At 42.5% G+C, this 19,481-nt stretch overlaps 1 protein-coding gene across 3 annotated transcripts in view; it reads right to left on the reverse strand.

Annotated features, from left to right (window-relative positions):
• The window catches only part of HPGDS (hematopoietic prostaglandin D synthase), a 64,927-nt gene that overhangs the window by 4,027 nt on the left and 41,419 nt on the right, over positions 1-19,481 (reverse strand). For 2 of the 3 annotated variants that reach the window (XM_045017464.1, XM_045017462.1), the window contains exons 3-4: positions 12,882-12,974; positions 6,397-6,506 (exon numbers count right to left, since the gene is read on the reverse strand). In XM_045017464.1, coding sequence (XP_044873399.1) covers positions 6,397-6,506; positions 12,882-12,974 — 203 coding nt within the window. The remainder of the gene's footprint in view (positions 1-6,396; positions 6,507-12,881; positions 12,975-19,481) is intronic. The other variant, XM_045017465.1, reaches the window with a different exon arrangement.

Consider the following 19,481-nt stretch of genomic DNA (forward strand, 5'->3'; position numbering starts at 1 on the left):
ACAGAGACACAAAATGGCTGGCTCAATGTCACATGGGAAGTAGGAGTGGAACAAGGAATTGAGCCTCCCAAGTCCCAGATTAACCACCCGTCCTTCCTAATGCAAACAGTATCAGATACCATGTATAAACCATCAAGTAGAATATTGTACCAAAATGGCTAAATAACATAACGGCCATACTGGGTCAGACCACAGCTCCATCTAGCCCAGTATCCTGTTTTCCAACAGTGGCCAATGCCCGGTGCCCCTGAGGGAATGAACAGAACAGGTCATCATCAAGTGATCCATTCCCTGTCGCCCATCTAATATCAAAACAAAAATCTTTATTTCTTTTAAGTTACTTCCTACCTTAACTTGATCTGATGTAACTCAATAAACAATTATCTGATAGTAACATCTTAGTCTGGTCAACTGAAAACCTTACATATTTCTCCTATTAGTGCTGTGTGCTGGCCTTTTGTCTTTTTCCCAATTTTTGTTCTTAGTCTGTTTCATTCAGGTTCCCAGTTGCTTCCGTGTTTGGCTGTTGCTCCCACAAGCCAAGGAGGAACCAGGAGAGCTTTCCCTATGCTTTCATCTGAGGAACAGCAGAGCTCCCACATGCTCCTCCTAATGGTTTTTTACTTAAAATGTCTTTCTCCAATGCATGTTGAGTAATGTGGATTTCTGGGTTGTTAGTGACCTCAGAGGCTTGTGACTTGGCTCAGCACCTTCATCTTGCTGTGAATAATACCAAGAGGGGCTGACTTTTGTGAGGTGATTGCTAAGTACCTCCTGCTTGGCAGTAGTGATCAAAAAGCCTCCTTGTTAAGTTTTCTGGGGCACTGCCTCTCTTGTTGAGCTGTTATCAATGTATAAACGTCTCTGAGGTCACTGCCTCAGCATTTCCAGACTTTGTGAGGTTAATGGCTCAGCTTGTCTGTTTCGCTTGCCTGATGTGACCAACTACTTCTGGTCTGATGTCAAAGAACAGGCCTTTGGGGGCTTCTCACTTAGCATGTCTTAACTTTTTTGGTCTGATGTCAAAAGGCATTTCTCGGAGGTTCACTAGCTGAGTAGCTACACCTACTGAGCAGATGTTCAGGCTTAGGTGATGTCACTTTCTATTGTGCTGAGCAGATGACAAGACACAGAACATTGTGAGGTTACTGGCTTAGCACCTCTGACTGGCTGTGCTGATGTCAAGGCAGAGGACTCAGTGAGGACTTCTAACTTGCTGGTTTGATGTCAAGAAGCATTCTGATGTCATGTTACTGGCTCAGTTGCTCTAGCTTGCAAAACGGAATGAGAAATGTTTCTCAAAACCTTCTCAGTAGGCTGCAATCTCAAACGCAAAGGTAGCGAAGAATCCTGCACATGAGGAGGTCCTCAGAGATGCAGCCATAACACTGGCAGGCAAGGCCATTGACAGAACTGTCAGTGCATCACCTTCCCTTACATGTATGACATGAAAATGGCTGGTAACTTGGACTTTGAGAAGCACTCATCTTGAGCCTGATTTTTCCTGTATCATTTGTGTTAGCAGTTTAGTCTACTAAGCATTTTCAAATTTCCTTGGCAAAGAGGGTTGAGGTATTGATGCTTTGCCTTATTACTTGTATTCAGTTGTTTAATAATTCTTATTTGATTTTTGTTGTATAGCACCCTGCGTGTGTCTGGCACTTCACGTAGCAAGTAAAGACATGAGTCCTGTCCAACATTACCGATAGTGTTACGCTCCTGGAATTCTTTTCCTCTGATGCAGACTTTTTACAAGTTCTAGAAGCCAGGGCCGCCCAGAGGATTCCGGGGGCCCGGGGTCTTCGGCGGCGGGGGGCCCTTCCGTTCCGGGACCTGCCACCGAAGTGCCCTGAAGACCCGCGGCGGGGACCTCCCCGCCGCCGAATTACCGCCGAAGCGCAGCCCGGTCTTCGGCGGTAATTCGCCGGCGGGGGGTCCTTCCGCCCCGGAGCGGAAGGACCCCCCCCCCCGCCGGCGAAGACCGGGAGCGGCAGAAGCTCCTGCGCCCGGCCCCGCACAAGAGTTTGCTGGGCCCACCGGAGCGAGTGAGGGACCCCGCTCCAGGGGCCCCGAAAAACTCTGGTGGGGGCCCCCGTGGGGCTCGGGGCCTGGGGCAAATTGCCCCTCTTGCCCCCCCCCCTCTGGGCGGCCCTGCTAGAAGCTACCAGTTAGGTTTACTTTTATGCAGTTTTTGCCATTTATAAGGACTGTTATAAGCAATTTCACGGGTTCGCAATGTACTAAATACCCTGTGCTACCTCACTAAAAATCATCTTTGCTGGGTTGCCTATGAACCTGAGCTTAGTGATCTGCTCATTCCAGCCCCATGATTACCAGTTGCCTTCACTCTCTAAAATGGTGGGAAACAAGTCAGCATGCTCAACCCTCTGCAGTGTTCATGCACTCTTCCTAACTTCCAAGGCCATCCCACCATCCTCAGCAAGGCTGATGCAGCGTCAGCATTGGTGGAAGAACAGGTTCAAAAAAGTGTGTGCACACAAACCACAAGCAGTAAATCAGGGTTTTTCATAGCCAGCTTTCACTACATCATATTGCCCATATTTAGTTTCTGGTGTGTGTGTGTGTTTTTTTTTTCCCTAACGTATCCATGCTTATAGCGTTAATAAGTTTCTCTTTGGGGTACGCTGTTCTGCTATCATTTTTCAGGTGTCTGAAAGCTGCCTGGTTTTGTGCATCACAAAATGAATGTAATTCCATGCAGTGTAAATTATTTAAATGTTGCAAATCTCTCTCATTATAGGAAGCTCAAAATCTTTTTTTGTTACAGTAATTGCTAGGTTTCATTTCTACCATAAGATGGCAGCATTCCAACCCAAAACAGAAAAGTTTGGCTGGTGAATAGGGAGGAAGGGGGGCAGTGGCTAAAAGGAAGAAGGCTCATCAGGTGAGTTTCTAAAGAAACAATATTCTAGCACTCAAATCTCTCCTGTTTCACCTCCTCCTGCCCACTTCCACCCACCCACAACTTAAGCACTGGTATGTTTGTCTTTTTTTTTTTCCCCCCAAGTGAATTTAGTGCTGGTGACATAAGCTTGACAGCTGGCTAGGGGGATCAGACAGCAAGTGTGAAAAATCGAGACAAGGGGTGGGGCGTAATAAGCACCTATAGAAGAAAATGCCCCCAATATCGGGACTGTCCCTATAAAATTGGGACATCTGGTCACCCTAAACAGGTGATAGGACTGGCCCACAGCTCCAGAAAAAACATTTGGATGGATGTCATCTGCCTCTGTTAGTACTGTGTCCCCAAAATGCCAGTCTCCTTCCTCCCTGGAAGTAGAAATTCATTTCAAATGCATAAAACTGTTCCCAAGATACTCCTTTGAAGAGGATTTCTACCACAGACTGGAGCTGCGGAAATGGCGTTGGTAATTGTACCATATTTCTATACACTGCAGTAATGCAACCTGATCTCCCTGGAGCTGGAGCTAGCATGTTCCCTCCATGTGGGTCCACCCTACTGCTAGCCCTGGAGGCATAAAAACTCCAGCTACAAAACAGGTGCAGTGTAGGCTAGTGTCATGCAACTGTCCCTGTCATGCAGTGGTCACTTCAGGGGTTACATCCAAGGTTTTAAAAAAACATGTTAGTCCCCTCTCTCCAATCGATTTTTAAAGAGTGGATTTGGGATTGAGGGCATTCTGCTTTCTGGGATTTGAGCCTTTGTAGGGTTCACGTTTTCAAGCACTGCTCTGTGAAACTTTTCCTTTAAATTGAAAGCTGTCGTTCTCGCATAATCACGGGACACAAGCTGGGGCTTTGAGGAAAGCACAAGTATGAGACTTGTGATAAAAACCATGAGAGCTGACAACACTGTGCACTTTCCGGAAGGATTCAAACTCTTAACATACAAAGAATATAGTACAACCCTCCCCTGAAATTACAGCACTTCTCATGAGCACAGAATGAATTTTCTGACCATTTATGAGTAATTTTTTTACTAGTTTAATTTCAAGAAATTTAAGTTGTAATTAAACTATTAACAATTGTAACTAATTGCTGCTCTACTAGACTACAAGCACAGGCATATCAAGAGCTTGGGTCACTTTTAACTAGAGCTATTGTGACACCACAAATAACTCAAGTCATCACCCTTCCTCTACAACTAAGGCTTAGTCTACACTGGCAACGCTAAAGCACCACCCTGGCAGCACTTTAGCTGGCTTGTGTAGTCGCGCTCCCAGCGCTCTTTTTAAAAAAAAACAAAAAATCTCCACCGGGGCCTAGCTCCAAGCGCTGGGGCCCTGTCTACACTGGCATTTTACAGCGGTGAAACTTGCTGCGCTCAGGGAGGTGTTTGTTCACACCCCTGAGCGAGAAAGTTGCAGCGCTGTAAAGTGCCAGTGTAGCCGAGCCCTAATTTGAACGCTGCAGTTCTGGTTGTAATGAGTCAATGGCATGAGCTACACTGGAGTTGTGTCAAGAGCTTCTCAGTGGTGGAAGATTTGGCCCAACTGTGACTGCTTCTTAAAGTTTCCCTGGCTCCATGTTAGTTTGAGTATCAGTGCTTGAGGCTGCAGTGCCAGATGAGCAGTGGAAGGGCAGAGGAGCTATTAGAGCACAGAGACGTTGAAACGTGGGGACATTCCACCTCTTCAGGTCCACCAGTACATGTTGGCTGTCTTGACCTGCTCTGGGGATTGAAAAGCAGCTGTAAACCCAGTTTAACCAGCCAGAGCCGTTGGAATATTGTACTGACCCAGTTCCAGCATGGTGTATAGCAGCTAGACGGGTATATTGAATCTGGCCAATGATGGGAAAATAAAACTCATGACTTAAAGTTGATGCTACCCATCATCAAATGATTAGAAATTTCCTGTGGTAACATTCTCTTTGGTTTTCTATTTTGTGTTCACAAATTAACTTTTTGATTTAAAAAGAGGAAACTACCAGATAAAAATCATGGTAAGGTGTTGAGGTTGAGAGTACCCATCAGTAACCTAATAGTGGTAAATATTATAGGGATGTTGTATCTCCAAGTGTTACAGGAAAGCGAGCATTAAGTCTAGATTTAAAAGGCAATTGCTTCATAGTCTCGTCTTTTTTTCTATCCTACAAATCCTCCCTACCATCCTCGCTCTGACGTGTGATTCTTCATATTAAGTTGGCTTCCCAACTGATCGGGACTGGACGGATCAAGCTGGGCGTTCTATATTGCCTGGAAGACACCATTTTATACTTTGCTTCGACCATACTGCTAGCTGTCTGAAATAATTTGGAACTTCCTGTCTGTCCACTTATTTTTCAAACATGCCTTCCACCACTTATTCCAGGAGTCAGTTCACCTTCTCCCAAACATATCAAGTTCAGCGTCCAGCCCTTTGTGCTCTCTCTAGAGTCAGTTAGTTACCAAAACAAAAGGATGTATAAAATGAGGCTTTGTTTCCTTGGAAATGCCACAAGGACACCTATAAAAGTTATAAAGCACCTGTCAAGATTCATCTTGTAGCAGTTAATATCTGTCATTACCATTGACATAATATTGCTGTTCTAAATAACTCCCCATGACACGGCACTGGATTAAGCCACTTTTTACAGCTTTAGAGAGAACAGAGTTTAGAGGCACACCTAACGGATACATTCCCTAGTCAGTCTTATTTCCAGAATTTTGCTTCAGGTGTGGGTTTTGTCTCTTGCTCTCTGAGGGAGTTGGAATGCTATTTAATGTTATAAGTTAGAGCAAACCAAAAATTGAACACAGTTAGAAGCTAATGAAAATGATATTAAATATATTCCTGGCCATTGAACTGCGCAGTGGATACAGGAATTAATCATGTCTAACTGTCTTTTTAATACGACTTGTAAAGTTGTAATTAAAAACCTATATTATGTTTACAGTTAGCTGAGCAGAGCAGGAGCAAGGGAATACAATACATGCTTCAGAACACCAGAGGGAGTATCAGTAGTCAGAAGTACAGAAAGAATGGGATGGCATAGTGCCGTTATGCTTCTAGAGCTAGTTACATAAAGAATTTTTTTTTCTACTAACTACTAGCTTGAATCAAACTCCTGAGTAGTTAGTGAAGTGAAGGAGTTTTTTCTGATTCAGTCTGTCCTCCCCTGTTTAATAATCATATACTGGTATTTGGCATTTGTATAGATAGCAACCTCCATCCAAGACAAGCCACGGTGCTGGCCACATCCTCCTCACCACAGTGAGGAAAAGGGGGAAAGCAGAAATCCTTGGGCTGGTTGCTCAGTAGTCTGAAGGAAGAATTGCAGAGGAAACCTCGCTATCTGCCGCCCAGTTTACTGAGGGGCAGTGGAGCTGGGCAAGTGACGGTGTGACATCAGGGACCAGTGTACAGGTGTCAGGCCAGATGAGACACTTTAGCAGGTATAAATCTCTTAGCTTTAAATCAGTGATCACATTACTTTCACATCCTGATTTTTCTCTCCCCAGGGAAACAGTGACATGAAGTCATCAACGGTGTCCACAATGGCATCCACCAGAGCTTGTTCCAGAGGTGTCTGACCGGCCAGACCTGTGGAATTCAAATTTAGAAAGGGAGAGTAAAGAGACACTATCTGCACAAATAGGTTATTCCTAAAAATAAGGTATTTGTGCTCATACCAACGCAAACTGAAACTCTGCAGAGCTTTTATCTATCTCCCTAGCTGCTTCTGACCACTTAGGTCCAGCAGCTACCTCAGATCCATTGCTCCATAACTGAACTCATTCTCCTGCCTCTCTGCTCCATCTTCACTCACTGACAAGTCTGTCCTTCCTGTCTCCCAGCCCCACAATCTTGTTGTAATCTTTGTCTTGCCTCCCCAGACCTTCACAAAGCCTTGAAACAATTTTTTTCACTATCATCAGACTCCACCCTTTCTTGTCCCAACTGCCAGCAATCGCATCCTCTCCTGGCTTTTGCCTCCTCCCAAAGTGCCTCAGTTGAAGTCCATTTCCTTCCTCTCCATTTTGATATCACCCCCTCTTTGAAACCCTCTTCCTCTGACTTAATGCATTATATTCAAGTTCCTTAGCTTAACCTTGTCCCCTCCTACAGCTCCACTCTCATTCTCCCCCATTATATTTCTGCCACTTGCGGTCTTCCCAACCTTTTCACCTTACTCTTCCCTTTGTCTTCTTGTCCTACCCCACCATCATGCCCTAACTCAGGCTGCCTGGTACAGGCTCCTCGTCCTCATCTCACTTTGTTTCAATTCCTTCTGAAAACTTCTCTTCAAGCAACCTCTTTTCCCTTGACCAATAACCCTCACACTCTCCTTCTGCTGAATTAGTCTCTTGCCTTATTTAGATTTCAAGCTCTTCAGGGCAGGAAACATGCCTCTTTCTTTATACGTAAAATCTTGTAAACCTACATCATGACATAAATGAGTCTCGGCAATAAAAGGGACATGAAATGCTGTTAGTTACATTAAAATGACACCTATATAAACGTAACAGGCACTGGTGATATATTTTCAATATGAACTGAAAGGCTATTTTTTTTAATGGTTCCATGGATTTTTCTGCCAGAGTTAACAGCATCACTAGAACCTTAATCTGAGTTGGGAACTGCATCCCTCTCACTGCTTGGAGTGAGCTACATCAACAGCCGTAGTAGGGAAAACTTTGAGACTCCGTAACTCAGGACCTAGTAGGTAAGTGAAGGAGAAATTGGTATGAAATAATGCGTTTTTAAGATGTACATTATTTACAGGTAGGCTGGGATTTTTGAATGAGCCTATTGCCAACCGCAAGCATTCATATTTCCTTAGTCAGTCCTCCAAAATACGATGATGTTTTAAAATAATAAATTTGATGTTCTTTCTATTTGCCTCCTGTTGGTGGAGTGATAAGGAGTTAAATTTTCAAGTTTATCTTCGATCATTCAGGTCTAGAAACTTACTGCTTTAATGAAAGCTCAGTACATGTAATCATTAGTCCAGGAGCTTGGGCTTTACGACAAACACCAAAAGCGCAAGTTGGCAACACTTGAATTGAGAGTGGTTAGGACACCTTATGCCTTTGGGTTCCTTTGAAAATCCCAGCAATGTTTTTAAGTCTACTCTTCTGTCTTTTATCCTATTTGCTTTTGTATTGATGCCGTTACTGCAGTGTCTGAGCATTAAAAACACCACAACATTCTATTCTTACTTTCCAGCAGGTAAGAGTAAAATGCTAGAATAGAATTAAAATTGAGGGGGGCGGGTGCATGCACTCACACATGTGTACAGAGTCAGGGGGAGGAAGGTGTCAGGCATACAGTACTTATTGTGGGAGAAATAGGTTTAGGAAAGGAGATCTACATTTTGTTCTGACCATCGCCAGGTCATTCTTATCTCTTCTGGTCCTGAATTCCATAGCCTAGACCTGCTCTGTGAAAATCCTCTCTCCTGCCCGATTCCTGCTACTTTCAGATTCACAGATTCCAACAAACCTCCCAGGTAGGTTGAATTCATTCAGGTCCAGCACCCAGAAGTTTCACTGTGTGTTTTCGGTTTACATTGACTCAAAAAGCAAATGAGAGAAACAGCTGAAATCATACACCAAAGCTCCTGGGGGCATCCCCCTCCTCCCAGAAAGCTCAGGCTCTGTTTATTTTTAGCTGCTAAATTGTAGGGGGAGAAAAAGTCAGTGGCTTTCAACCCATCTCACATTGGTTTTTGAATGGTAGCGAGTTGATCCAGTCTCCTCTCTGGTCCATTTTTTAACAGGAGCAGAATGGGTGTTAGCTAGTAGGCTAATTCCATATGTTAGTCTTCAGGCATAGGCAGCCTTCTAGCAGTCTGTTCCACAACATCCCCACTGGAAACAGTCATGTGTTTTTGCTGTAGCACTGTTGTTCAGCTTTGGGGCTAAGAGATCTGTAAATGCATTTGGCCTAGGGAAATTGCCATGTTGTGTCAGAGGATCTTGGGGAGGGCCATCTTCTGAAGACATTTGGAGGGGAGAGACGTAGAAGGCCAAATGATCTCTCGTGCTCTCCTTAAAACTGCTCAAATTGAGAGGAAGCCTTGGGCTTTTGGGGAAGAAAGGGGTTATTGAAAGGGAAGGAGGGTTCTGAGCTGGCCCAGACATGTGGGATATTTGGGGTTTTATGAAAATTTTACAGAGTTCTAATATTATTTATGTATGAAGAGCCCTTCACATTTTAAGCAATAAGAAATGTTAAGACATGGATTGTTAGTTGATGCTTAAGGTGGAATTATAGACCCCAGGTAAAAGGGTTAAATGCAGTCAACACAAGCTTGGGTATCTTTCTGCAGTTACAAAAGTTGTTTTAAAATGACTGAGAGAGATTAGATGCCTTGAACCGTATTGACTGATTCCTGGGTCGCTTGATTTCTTCCATCCTCTCTACTGTTATCCTCTTCATTTCCGAGTTATTGGATACCATATGCAAAGAATATATGCCTTTTAGAAGTATGGGGTTTAGTGGCAGCTTATAAAGAAAATGAGCCATGATTTGTGCTGTCTTACACGGATGCCCACATAGAGCTAAAATTCTTACTAGATCAGGTAGATTATTTTATTTCTTCTGTCTACTCTGTAATAAACTGTACATAAACTGGGTAGAAACTCTAATCCTAGTTGCTATTCCATTCTGCAGTCATGCTTCTTTCCTTTTCCTGTTTGTATTAGCCATTAAAATACTAGATTTCTTTGTTTTTATTATTGCACTTTTTATTGTATCTAATATTTTGACACTTTTTGATGTTTTATGGATTGCACTAGTGCTTCTCTCAAAATGATCCAATTTTATCAAACAAAAAAGAACTCTGCAGGAGGCCAGACTTTCTCAGGGAAGCAGACATGAATAGGGCTATTTTACTACATCTTAAAGAGTTTTTTCAGACTGGAAAATGTAACAGTGTTTGGAAACATTTCAAAAAGGAAGATTACATCTGTTTGCTCACAATGTGAAAGAGGCAACAAAAATGTACTACCAAGTTCCCATTATCCCTTTGCATAAATTCAGCACACCTTGAGAATATCCTCCTTCCTCTGTGTTAGTCTTGCAAATGGATTTGAATGATGGTTGATGGATAACTTCCCAAAACAAACCCTGGCTCCTCTAACTTTGATTATTATTGACATTACTCGAGAATCTTATTTCACATTGTCTAAGCAGCTGAGTAATCTCTGTCACAGAACATAGAATTTAGAGTTGGGAGTGATCTTATTGGGTGATCTAGCCTCATAGCCAGAGTGGGATTGTGCCCTAAGCATATTTTCTAAGTGCTCTGTCCAGGTTAGTTTATCAGTTTCCAGAAACAAGACTTTCCAGCCTTAAAAGACAATTTAACAGTATCGTGCACTGAGAGGTACCATGTATAACTTCCATTCCCCACTACCTGAGAGCCCAAAAGCAGCCTGATGAAATACAGCCCACGACATCTTAGAAAACCACAGCTATCCTCTCCCTGTATCTGCAAAGTGAGGGCAAAGCTGGAAGATTTTTGTTGCTGGTAAACTCAGACAATAAGTAGTGTATTGATCTCTCAAGGAGATACAAATTCAACCAGATATTAAGTTGAGTATCATTTATAGTTAATTTTTTAAAGTATGTAAATTTATATGCAAATTTGGAGCTATCTAGAGTGACTTAAGATGTGCGCACCTCAGGCATAGAGTTTATACAACAGGTACACTCTTGTCCGGCACCTATTAATCCCCATGTACCATCTGCATGTCCCTTAAATACTGTAGTCATAATCTTGTTGATCTTCACTGTGTAGCTGTAATTTAGATGATGTACAGCTTGATCTTGTCAGAGGATGCTTTGACTATGTTGCTTTTGAAAAGCAGAGACAATGCCAGCTGGTTGGGTGGAAGCTGCAGTTGTTCTGAACTCTTTAACCAATTTAGCAGGGAGAATTTACAAATTTTATGTTTTTTGATTGTTGTAAAGGAGAGAAGATGGGAGTTCAGTATGGGATGTGTCTGCATTGTAGATGCAACAAGGATGAGCAGAAAGGAGGAAAGTTATTTGTATTATTGTAATGCCTACATGTCCTAGACAGGATTGGGAAGTCCACTGTGCTAGGTACTATATAAACACACATGGAGAGAGAGTCCCTGACCCGAGGAGTTTATCATCTTAATTTAGTCTAGTTTTCTCCAAACTGCATCATCTTATATTGAAGTTGGTGAGAAAATCACAGTTGTTTGTACTGATTTCCAGCTGGGTTGGATTCTAATAGTTCTAAATTCACATGACAAGGTGTGGAAGTCAGATTGCTTAAGAATTTTAAAACTAGACTGGATAAAACACTAGCAAACAACTTTAATTATAGCAGAGCTAGCATTCTGCTATAATATGTTGGAGAGAAGAAGCTGGCATGATCAGTGAGCTGGACAATGGGATTGTAGTTTTTCTAAATTCGATGAAAGGCAGAAACTAATGCAAGAAGTCTCACTGTGTGTGTGTGTGTGTGTGTGTGTGTGTGTGTGTGTGTATATATTTTTTTTTTAATGTTACCCACATTGTAGCTGAAATCCTGGTAGCACACCCATGTACTTCAGCTTGATTTAATACTAGAGTTCTAGCATAGTTCTCCTGGCTGGCAAAGCTTGGGATTTATTTTGATATTTGTGCAGTAAAAATGTAATTGAAAACCATCTATCTTATCTGCACTGGTCAGGAAACTGTGCTGGAACTGTGGTATATAAATGATGCATAAATCTCCCTATTGTTTGAACCATTGGATGTATTAACTGGGGGCAGAGCCTTATCCTCTATGGTATAAGAATGCCTTTTTGCACCTGGCCACAATGTTTGGTTTGTTCCAATGGATGCTGCAAACGATTCTGTCCAGCACAAATTACTGTATGTGTATCATGAGGGGCAAGATCTGTGCACTCTCCTGGTCAATTCAGATGGCATAGCAGAGTTGCCCAGTTCTGGTCCTCTTTGGATGAACACCTTTCAGTGTTGTGTACCTTCCATAAGCTTTGTAAGTTTTTAATTATTTTTCTGGTTTCAGTTTAGTGCTTTTATTATTATTATTATTATTGTTATTAATTTGTTTGGTAGCTGAGGTAGCAATTTTCTTCTCTGGTTTCCCGCTAGGATCCAGACATGAGAATGGTCCAAGCCCGTATCTAGAAGGAAGACATCCCTCCAAGTGCCCTACACAAAGTTTAGCTAACATCACATTGTCCACACATACTTTACTGCTCTTTGCGGTAGTTGTGAATGGGTGCTTGAGTATAATGGCAAGGTAAACAAATTGGGAACAATGGAGATGGAGGGGAGAGGGCCACCTTGGAGGTTCCAATAAAGTTCTGAGCTGATGAGTTGATTTACATTGATAACATCCCATAGGACAATTATAGAAGTATACCCTGCAAACAGGGCCAGCACAACCCATTAGATGACCTAGGCAGTCACCTAGGGTGCTAATGTTTGGGGGGCGGCGACCACGGCGGCCGGATCTTCGGCCGCCCCGGTCGTTGGCAGCTTCGGGGGTGGGACTTTCTGCCACCTAGGGCAGCAAAAAAGCTGGTGGCGCTCCTGCCTGCAAACCCACACTCCTCCCACAGACCACCTCCATATGGCATTTCTGGGTGCAAAGGTACTTTATACCATCATTATTTACTGTAGACATCTAGTGTCGGATCTGACACAGCTACACCACATCAGGACTTGCAGCATCACACACAATGCCCCTTAAATTTCTGTGATCAGATTAAATGAAGCTGCAGCAGGAGAGGTTGACAACAGATGCATTTTGTCACTCTGTGAAAACTACTTGGGTCTATATTGTCCTGTCCATGCTGACTTCTGTTAATTTCAGTTTGTCAGGCTGGCTCTTTGTTTGTATTGACATGGCTCAACATGCACTAGTAAATAGCATTAAACATGGGAGCAGTCAAAAGTAGTAGGAGAGTAGCAGTGTTACATTACCTGTTTCTTTGGCTAGGTATCTGGCTATGGCCAGGCTCTGATGAAGGGTAACTCCATCCACTTCTAAAATGGGGATTTTTCCAAATGGGATAGCTTTGAAAAAATCACAAATGAAAAACATTGGAACCATGTTAAACTCAACCCCAGTGTAATAGTTTGCACTTATAATAGTGCCTTCCCTCTGAGAATCTCAAAGCACTTAACTGTTTCACAGGACCCCATAAGGTTCTGCTTTACACATGGATAAACAAAGGTACAAGGTTAAGTGACTTTCCCAAGGTCACTCTGTGATGTAATGGTAGAGCAGAGAATAGAACCTGGTTTTGTGTTCTTATGACTGACTGACTGCTACCTCAGTGTCTGAAATTCTGCAGATCCACTGGTATGCAAGGAGAATTTTCAGTAAGGTTTAATTTTTAAATATTTTTCCCTTCTAAGAAGATAGTCTGGATGTTACTGACAAAGTGCCAGTCTAGGCTTTATAACTCTGGAGGAGTTAAGGTGCTGCTGGGGAGGTGGGCAGGGGCTAACACAGATGTTTTTGTTATGCTCTTATTGTTTAAAAAAAATCATATTCACTGAGTCAGACATTGTTTCTTCCAAAAAACCACATTGCGGCAGGAAATACATCAAGCATTTCAGCTGACAGTCCACCAGCAGAGGAACAAAGGATGCAGAAGGGCCTATATCATGCTAAGGGCGAGCTGCTTCTGTTACCGAAACACACACACCAAGTCTAATGCAGTACTTTATGACCCGGCTTCCATGCCAGAGACAGTTCGAAAAAAAACAGAAGCAACAACAGGAAAACCACAAAGTCTGAGAAGTTGAGAAGAAGGGAAGTTCCAACCAAAACAAGATTAGCATGGCTATTCTGAGAGAGTAGGGCTTAATCTCTGGCATCAACAGTGCAACTCAAATTTAGATGAGACCCATATTTAAAAAGAGTTAAATATCACTGGTTCAGTAGTGTAATATACCTAGAAGCTCGGGCTCTTCTTTCGTTATATCTAGGAGACTCAGCTGGCTTGGTACAAATCCTTGGAGATGCAGTTAGCTGGGAATGGGGAAGAACTAACAGGTAGCTGGGTGGATGTGAGAGGGAAGGAGGCCAATGTGTAAGATGAGTCAGTCCAGAGGAGGAGGGGCTCCTATCTTTTTGGATTTGAGTGTAGGGGCTAAGGACTTGAGAGGCATCTTTGTTCTCTTAAGGAAAGGGAGGGAGTGATACTAGCAGTGTGTACTCACCTGGCATATACTGACCACTATACTAGCCTTCAGTGCACTGAGGGCCAAGATTTGGGGAGTTAAATGTTTGGGGAGATGGTCCATGAGAGGATCTCCTGAAATGGTCTATATGATGTAAAGTGAGGGAAACCATGCTCCTTAAAGAGCAGTGTGAGTCAATATTTAAAACAAAGACCTGAGCATTTAGGCTGGCAAGAATCTGCCTGTGGGGAACTAACCACCATTCTCTCATCTCAACTACCGAAGGGATTTTAAATTTCAAGCAGATGCTGTTCGGGTAAATTTCAAGTGTACATCCGTGTTGATAATAGCAAGAGACGTTGGGTCTGATTCTTATTTGCACTGGGGCCCCTTAAAGTGAGTGGGATCGAACCTGAGGCCTCTGGAGCTTAGTGCATGAGCCTCTATCACATGAGCTGAAAGCCAACTGACTGGTAGCTAAGCCTGTAGAGAAGACTCATTTAACTCTCTCTAAGTGGCCTCAGTGCCACTAGTGGGGACAGAACACCACACCCAGAAGGTGTGTGGGTTATAGAAACATAATTTATGCTCATTTTGCAGCCCCTTTAATCTGTCCGAACAGTGTAAAGAGATCACAGTGTAAATGATAATGGAATGGAATGCTAAACTACATTACACATTGAGCCAGTAGGTATAAAATGCAGTATGTTATTGGCAGAGCATTAAAGGATCTTATGATGAACACATAAGCAAGCTCTGACCAGTCCGTATCTGGTACAGAAGAATTTGACATGGTGTCAGGAGCAAACTAAGAACAGAAACAGAAGGAAGAGAGCAACAAAGGTTGCTGGATTTATCAGCGTGCCACTCTTCAATGCCCCAGAGAACTTCAGCCTGGAGAGTGAAACTGAATATTCATGGTGAGATTATTGACTTCAAAATTGACTCAGGAGCTGATGTCACAGTCATCTCAGAGGGACTTAAAATCACCTTCAACCTCTCCCAGGGCTGAAGTCACCTGGCACAGCTCTGTCTAGCCCTGGAGGTATTCTGAACTGCATGGGCCAGTTCACCACAGAAATAACTTAGACAAAAGCTCTGCATTCAGAGGATATGTGATCAAAGGACCACAGATCAACAGCCTTATCAGCCTCAACATGGCAGCCATCATGGGCCTAGTGAAAACAGTAGAAAAACTCAATGGAATGTTTAGTGACAGTGGACTTCTGAAAGGAGATCCAGTACAAAAAACTTTAAGAGACAACACTGAACCATATAGTGTACATAGACCTGGCAGGATTCCTATCCCATTACTGCATAAAGTGGAAACTGAGTTGAGGAGAACGGAGTGGACTGGCATAATCAACAAAATCTGTGAGCCGACAGCATATTGTGCCCCAGTGTAGCCAGCTATAAAGAAAAATGGAAACATACAAATCTGTGTGGATCTTAAAACACTTAATGAAGCAAGAGAAAAATATATCCTCTCAACACTGGGTAACTTGCTCCCCAGAGAGAAAGGAGCTATGATATTCTCCAAGCTGGATGCCTCCATGAGATTCTGGTAAATTTCTTTAGCCAAAGAAAATGCTAGCAGCTGTAGTTTTCATGGATGATATTCTGATATATGGATCTTTGATGGAAGAGCACCACTAAATCCTCAGTGAAGTTCTAAGCCTAATCAATCAGTCTGGACTGAAGCTAAGCAAAGAAAAATGCATTTTCCACCTACCCCAAATTGAGTTTTTGGGACAGACAGACAAACAAATGTAGAACCATCTCTAGGCCTGAGAAAGTAAAGCAGTAAAACAATTGAATGTATCAACTAATATATCAGAATTGAGATGTAGACTGGGCATGTTAAATTACCCTGGTCAAGACCTTTCCACAGTGACAAAACCACCGAGGGAATTGTTAAAGTCCAACACAACTTGACTATGGGGGCCAAATCAATAAATTGTTTTAAAAAAGGTAAAATAAATTTATCTCCACGGCTCCAGTTCTCAACTATGGTGACTTGTACAAGCCCACAATGGTTAGTGCAGATGCAAGCAGCTATGGCCTAGGAGGTGTATTGTTGCAAAAACATGGTTCCGAGTGGAAGCTAGGTGCATTTTGCTCTCACACACTTAGAGAAGCAAAAAAACAATATGCGAAGAGTGCCTGGCAAGTGCATGGGCATGTGAGAACTTTTACAGATATCAGTGTGGAGTGGAATCATTTACACTGATAACAGACCATAATCTACTTGCAACCTTCATCAATGGAAAAGTCTTGGGTCGAGCACCGCTGACATGTCAACATCTATTGGTAAGTTTAATGTGATTTAACCCAATTGCTAAATACATTCCTCAGAAGAATGTGGTGATAACAGACCCTCTGTCATGGAGCCAGCACCACACTCAACTGCCCGTGAGCTCACAGATGACATAAATGTGTATGTGGATAATATCAATGCCTACACACCAGTGTAAGAATCACTGGAAGGGATCTCAAGAGGTCATCTAGTCCAGTCCCCTGCACTCATGGCAGGACTAGGTATTATCTAGACCATCCCTGACAGGTGTTTGTCCAACCTGCTCTTAAAAATCCCCAATGATGGAGATTCCGCGACCACTTTAGGCAATTTATTCCAGTGCTTAACCATCCTGACAGTTAGGAAGATTTTCCTAATGTCCAACCTAAACCTCCCTTGCTGCAATTTAAGCCCATTGCTTCTTGTCCTATCCTCAGAGTTAAGGAGAACAATTTTTCTCCCTTGTCCTTGTAACAACCTTATATGTACTTGAAAACTGTTATGTCCCCTCTGTCTTCTCTTTTCCTGACTAAACAAATCCAATGTTTTCAATCTTCCCTCCTAGGTCATATTTTCTAGACCTTTAATCATTTTGTTGCTCTTTTTTGGACTCTCTCCAATTTGTCCATATCCTTCCTGAAATGTGGTGCCCGGACACAACACTCCAGTTGAGGCCTGATCAGTATGGAGTAGGGCAGAAGAATTACTACTTGTGTCTTGCTTAGAAAACTCCTGCTAATACATACCAGAATTATGGTTGCTTTTTTTGCAACAGTGACTCATATTTAGCTTGTGGTTCACTATGACCCCCAGATCCCTTTCCACAGTACTCCTTCCTAGGCAATCGTTTCCCATTTTGATTGCTCCTTCCTAAATGGAGTACTTTGCATTTGTCCTTATTGAATTTCATCCTATTTACTTCAGACCATTTCTCTAGTTTGTCCAGGTCATTTTGAATTTTAATCCTATCCTTCAAAGAACTTGCAACCCCTCCCATTTTGGTATAATCTGCAAACTTTAGAAGTGTACTCTCTATGCCATTATCTAAATCATTGATGAAGATATTGAACAGAATCAGACCCAGAACTGATCCCGGCGGGACCCTTCTAGCATGACTGGAACCACTGATGATTACTCTCTGGGAAGGGTTTTCCAACCAGTTATACACCCACCTTATAGTAGCTCCATCTAGGCTGTATTTCCCTAGTTTATGTGAAGGTCATGCAAGACAGTATCCAAAGCTTTACTAAAGTCAAGATATACCACATTTACCACTTTCCCTCCTATCCACAAGGCTTGTTACCCTGTCAAAAAAAAGCTATCAGGTTGGTTTGACATGATTTGTTCTTCACAAATCCATGCTGACTGTTACTTATCACCTTATTATTTTCTAGATTGATTTCTTAATTATTTTCTCCATTATCTTTCCGGGTACAGAAGACAAGAGACTACTCCAGCTACAAAAAACAACCTTGGCAGACGCACAACTTTAATAAGTTATAAATTACCGTAGGGGTAGCTGGCCCAAGTATCCAAAGGACGTAAGGTAGTGACAAGAGACGACCTTGTGATGTGTGAACAAGTAATAGTGTCAAATGGACTCATGATTAAAGATGATTGCATCATAAATAAAATATTAGGAGATATCCTAAATCTCATTCATGATAGACTAAATGCCATGAATGGGCCACCAGTCTGCATGGGGGCCAGGCATCAGCAAGGACATTAAGAATAAGGTTTCTGCATATGAGCATTGCAGAACTAACACAACAGAAGAACCAACACAACAGAAGAACCTTTAATAACAGCATCTCTACCAGTCAGGCCTTGGAACAGACTAGCTGCTTGTCATGGACTATTTTCCCAAGTATACAGAAATAATATACTTGAAAGTCCATAACATGTTGCATAGTTAACAAGAAACCAAAATGCACTTTTGCTCACTTCAGTGTTCCAGAGCAACTAGTGATGGATAACAGACCACAATTCACTGCAGCAGAATTTGTCATTTGAATGAAATATGATTTTGATCCTATTACTAGCAGCCCACATTTTCCACAAGTGAATGGAGAGTCTGAGAGAGCTGTACAGACAACCAAGAAAATTTTATAGCAGGAAGATCCATTCCTTGTTCTTCTGAGTTAAAAATCAAAACTGGTAGTGACTACTGGATGTAGTTCAGCATAACTCCTGATGGGAAGACAACACAGAACTAATGTTCCAACTTTGGAACAGAACCTATTTCCAAAGTGGCCAGACATGAAGCGAGCAGCCAAATCAGATAAAAAGGCTGAAGGAGTTATGAACATTTGTACAACAGACATCACTCAGAGAACTGCCAGGTCTAGAGCCTGGTGACCATGTTCATTTCAAATTGGATGGGAAAAGAAGATGGTCATTTCCAGCTGTTGTGATGAAAACTAATTCAGCACCCAGATCATATGTGATTTGAGACCAATAGTGGAGAATTCAAGAGAAACCGTGGACATCTACAGTTTGTTCCTCTCAAAGAACACTCAACAGAGCAAACTCTATGGATGGCAGATGCAGAAGACGACGACTCAGGGATACCAAACCAACCACAACCAGTCATTGCAACTAATGAACAGCCAGATAACCAAGTTGTCATGCATTCAGCTCATGAAATTATGAACGATTCAGAGACACTCAGACTGAAAGGTACTGAACTTCAAAGACCGTGTGATAGTGTAAATGGTAGGAATATAGGACTTAAAGGGGCAGATGGAATGGAATGCTAAACTATGCTATACAGTGCAGCCACTAGGTGGCACTATGTATAAAATACCCTAGCTAAATGAACCTCAGCCAGACCTGGCACAGCATTTTGATGAATGCATCTGGTGTGTATAAGCAAGCTCTGTTGCCTAGGGTGACCAGATGTCCCGATTTTATAAGGACAGTTCCGATTTTTGGGTCTTTCTTACGTAGGCTCCAATTACCCCCCACCCTGTCCCGATTTTTCACACTTATTGTCTGGTCACCCTACTGTTGCCAGTCCATATCTCTTATAGAAGAACACAACAGATAATCTTGCTGCTTGTAAACAGACAAAGCATGTTCAACTCCTGGAGTAC

This window comes from Mauremys mutica, chromosome 5 (genome assembly GCF_020497125.1).
Source record: "Mauremys mutica isolate MM-2020 ecotype Southern chromosome 5, ASM2049712v1, whole genome shotgun sequence".
Classification (NCBI taxonomy): Eukaryota; Metazoa; Chordata; order Testudines; family Geoemydidae; genus Mauremys; species Mauremys mutica.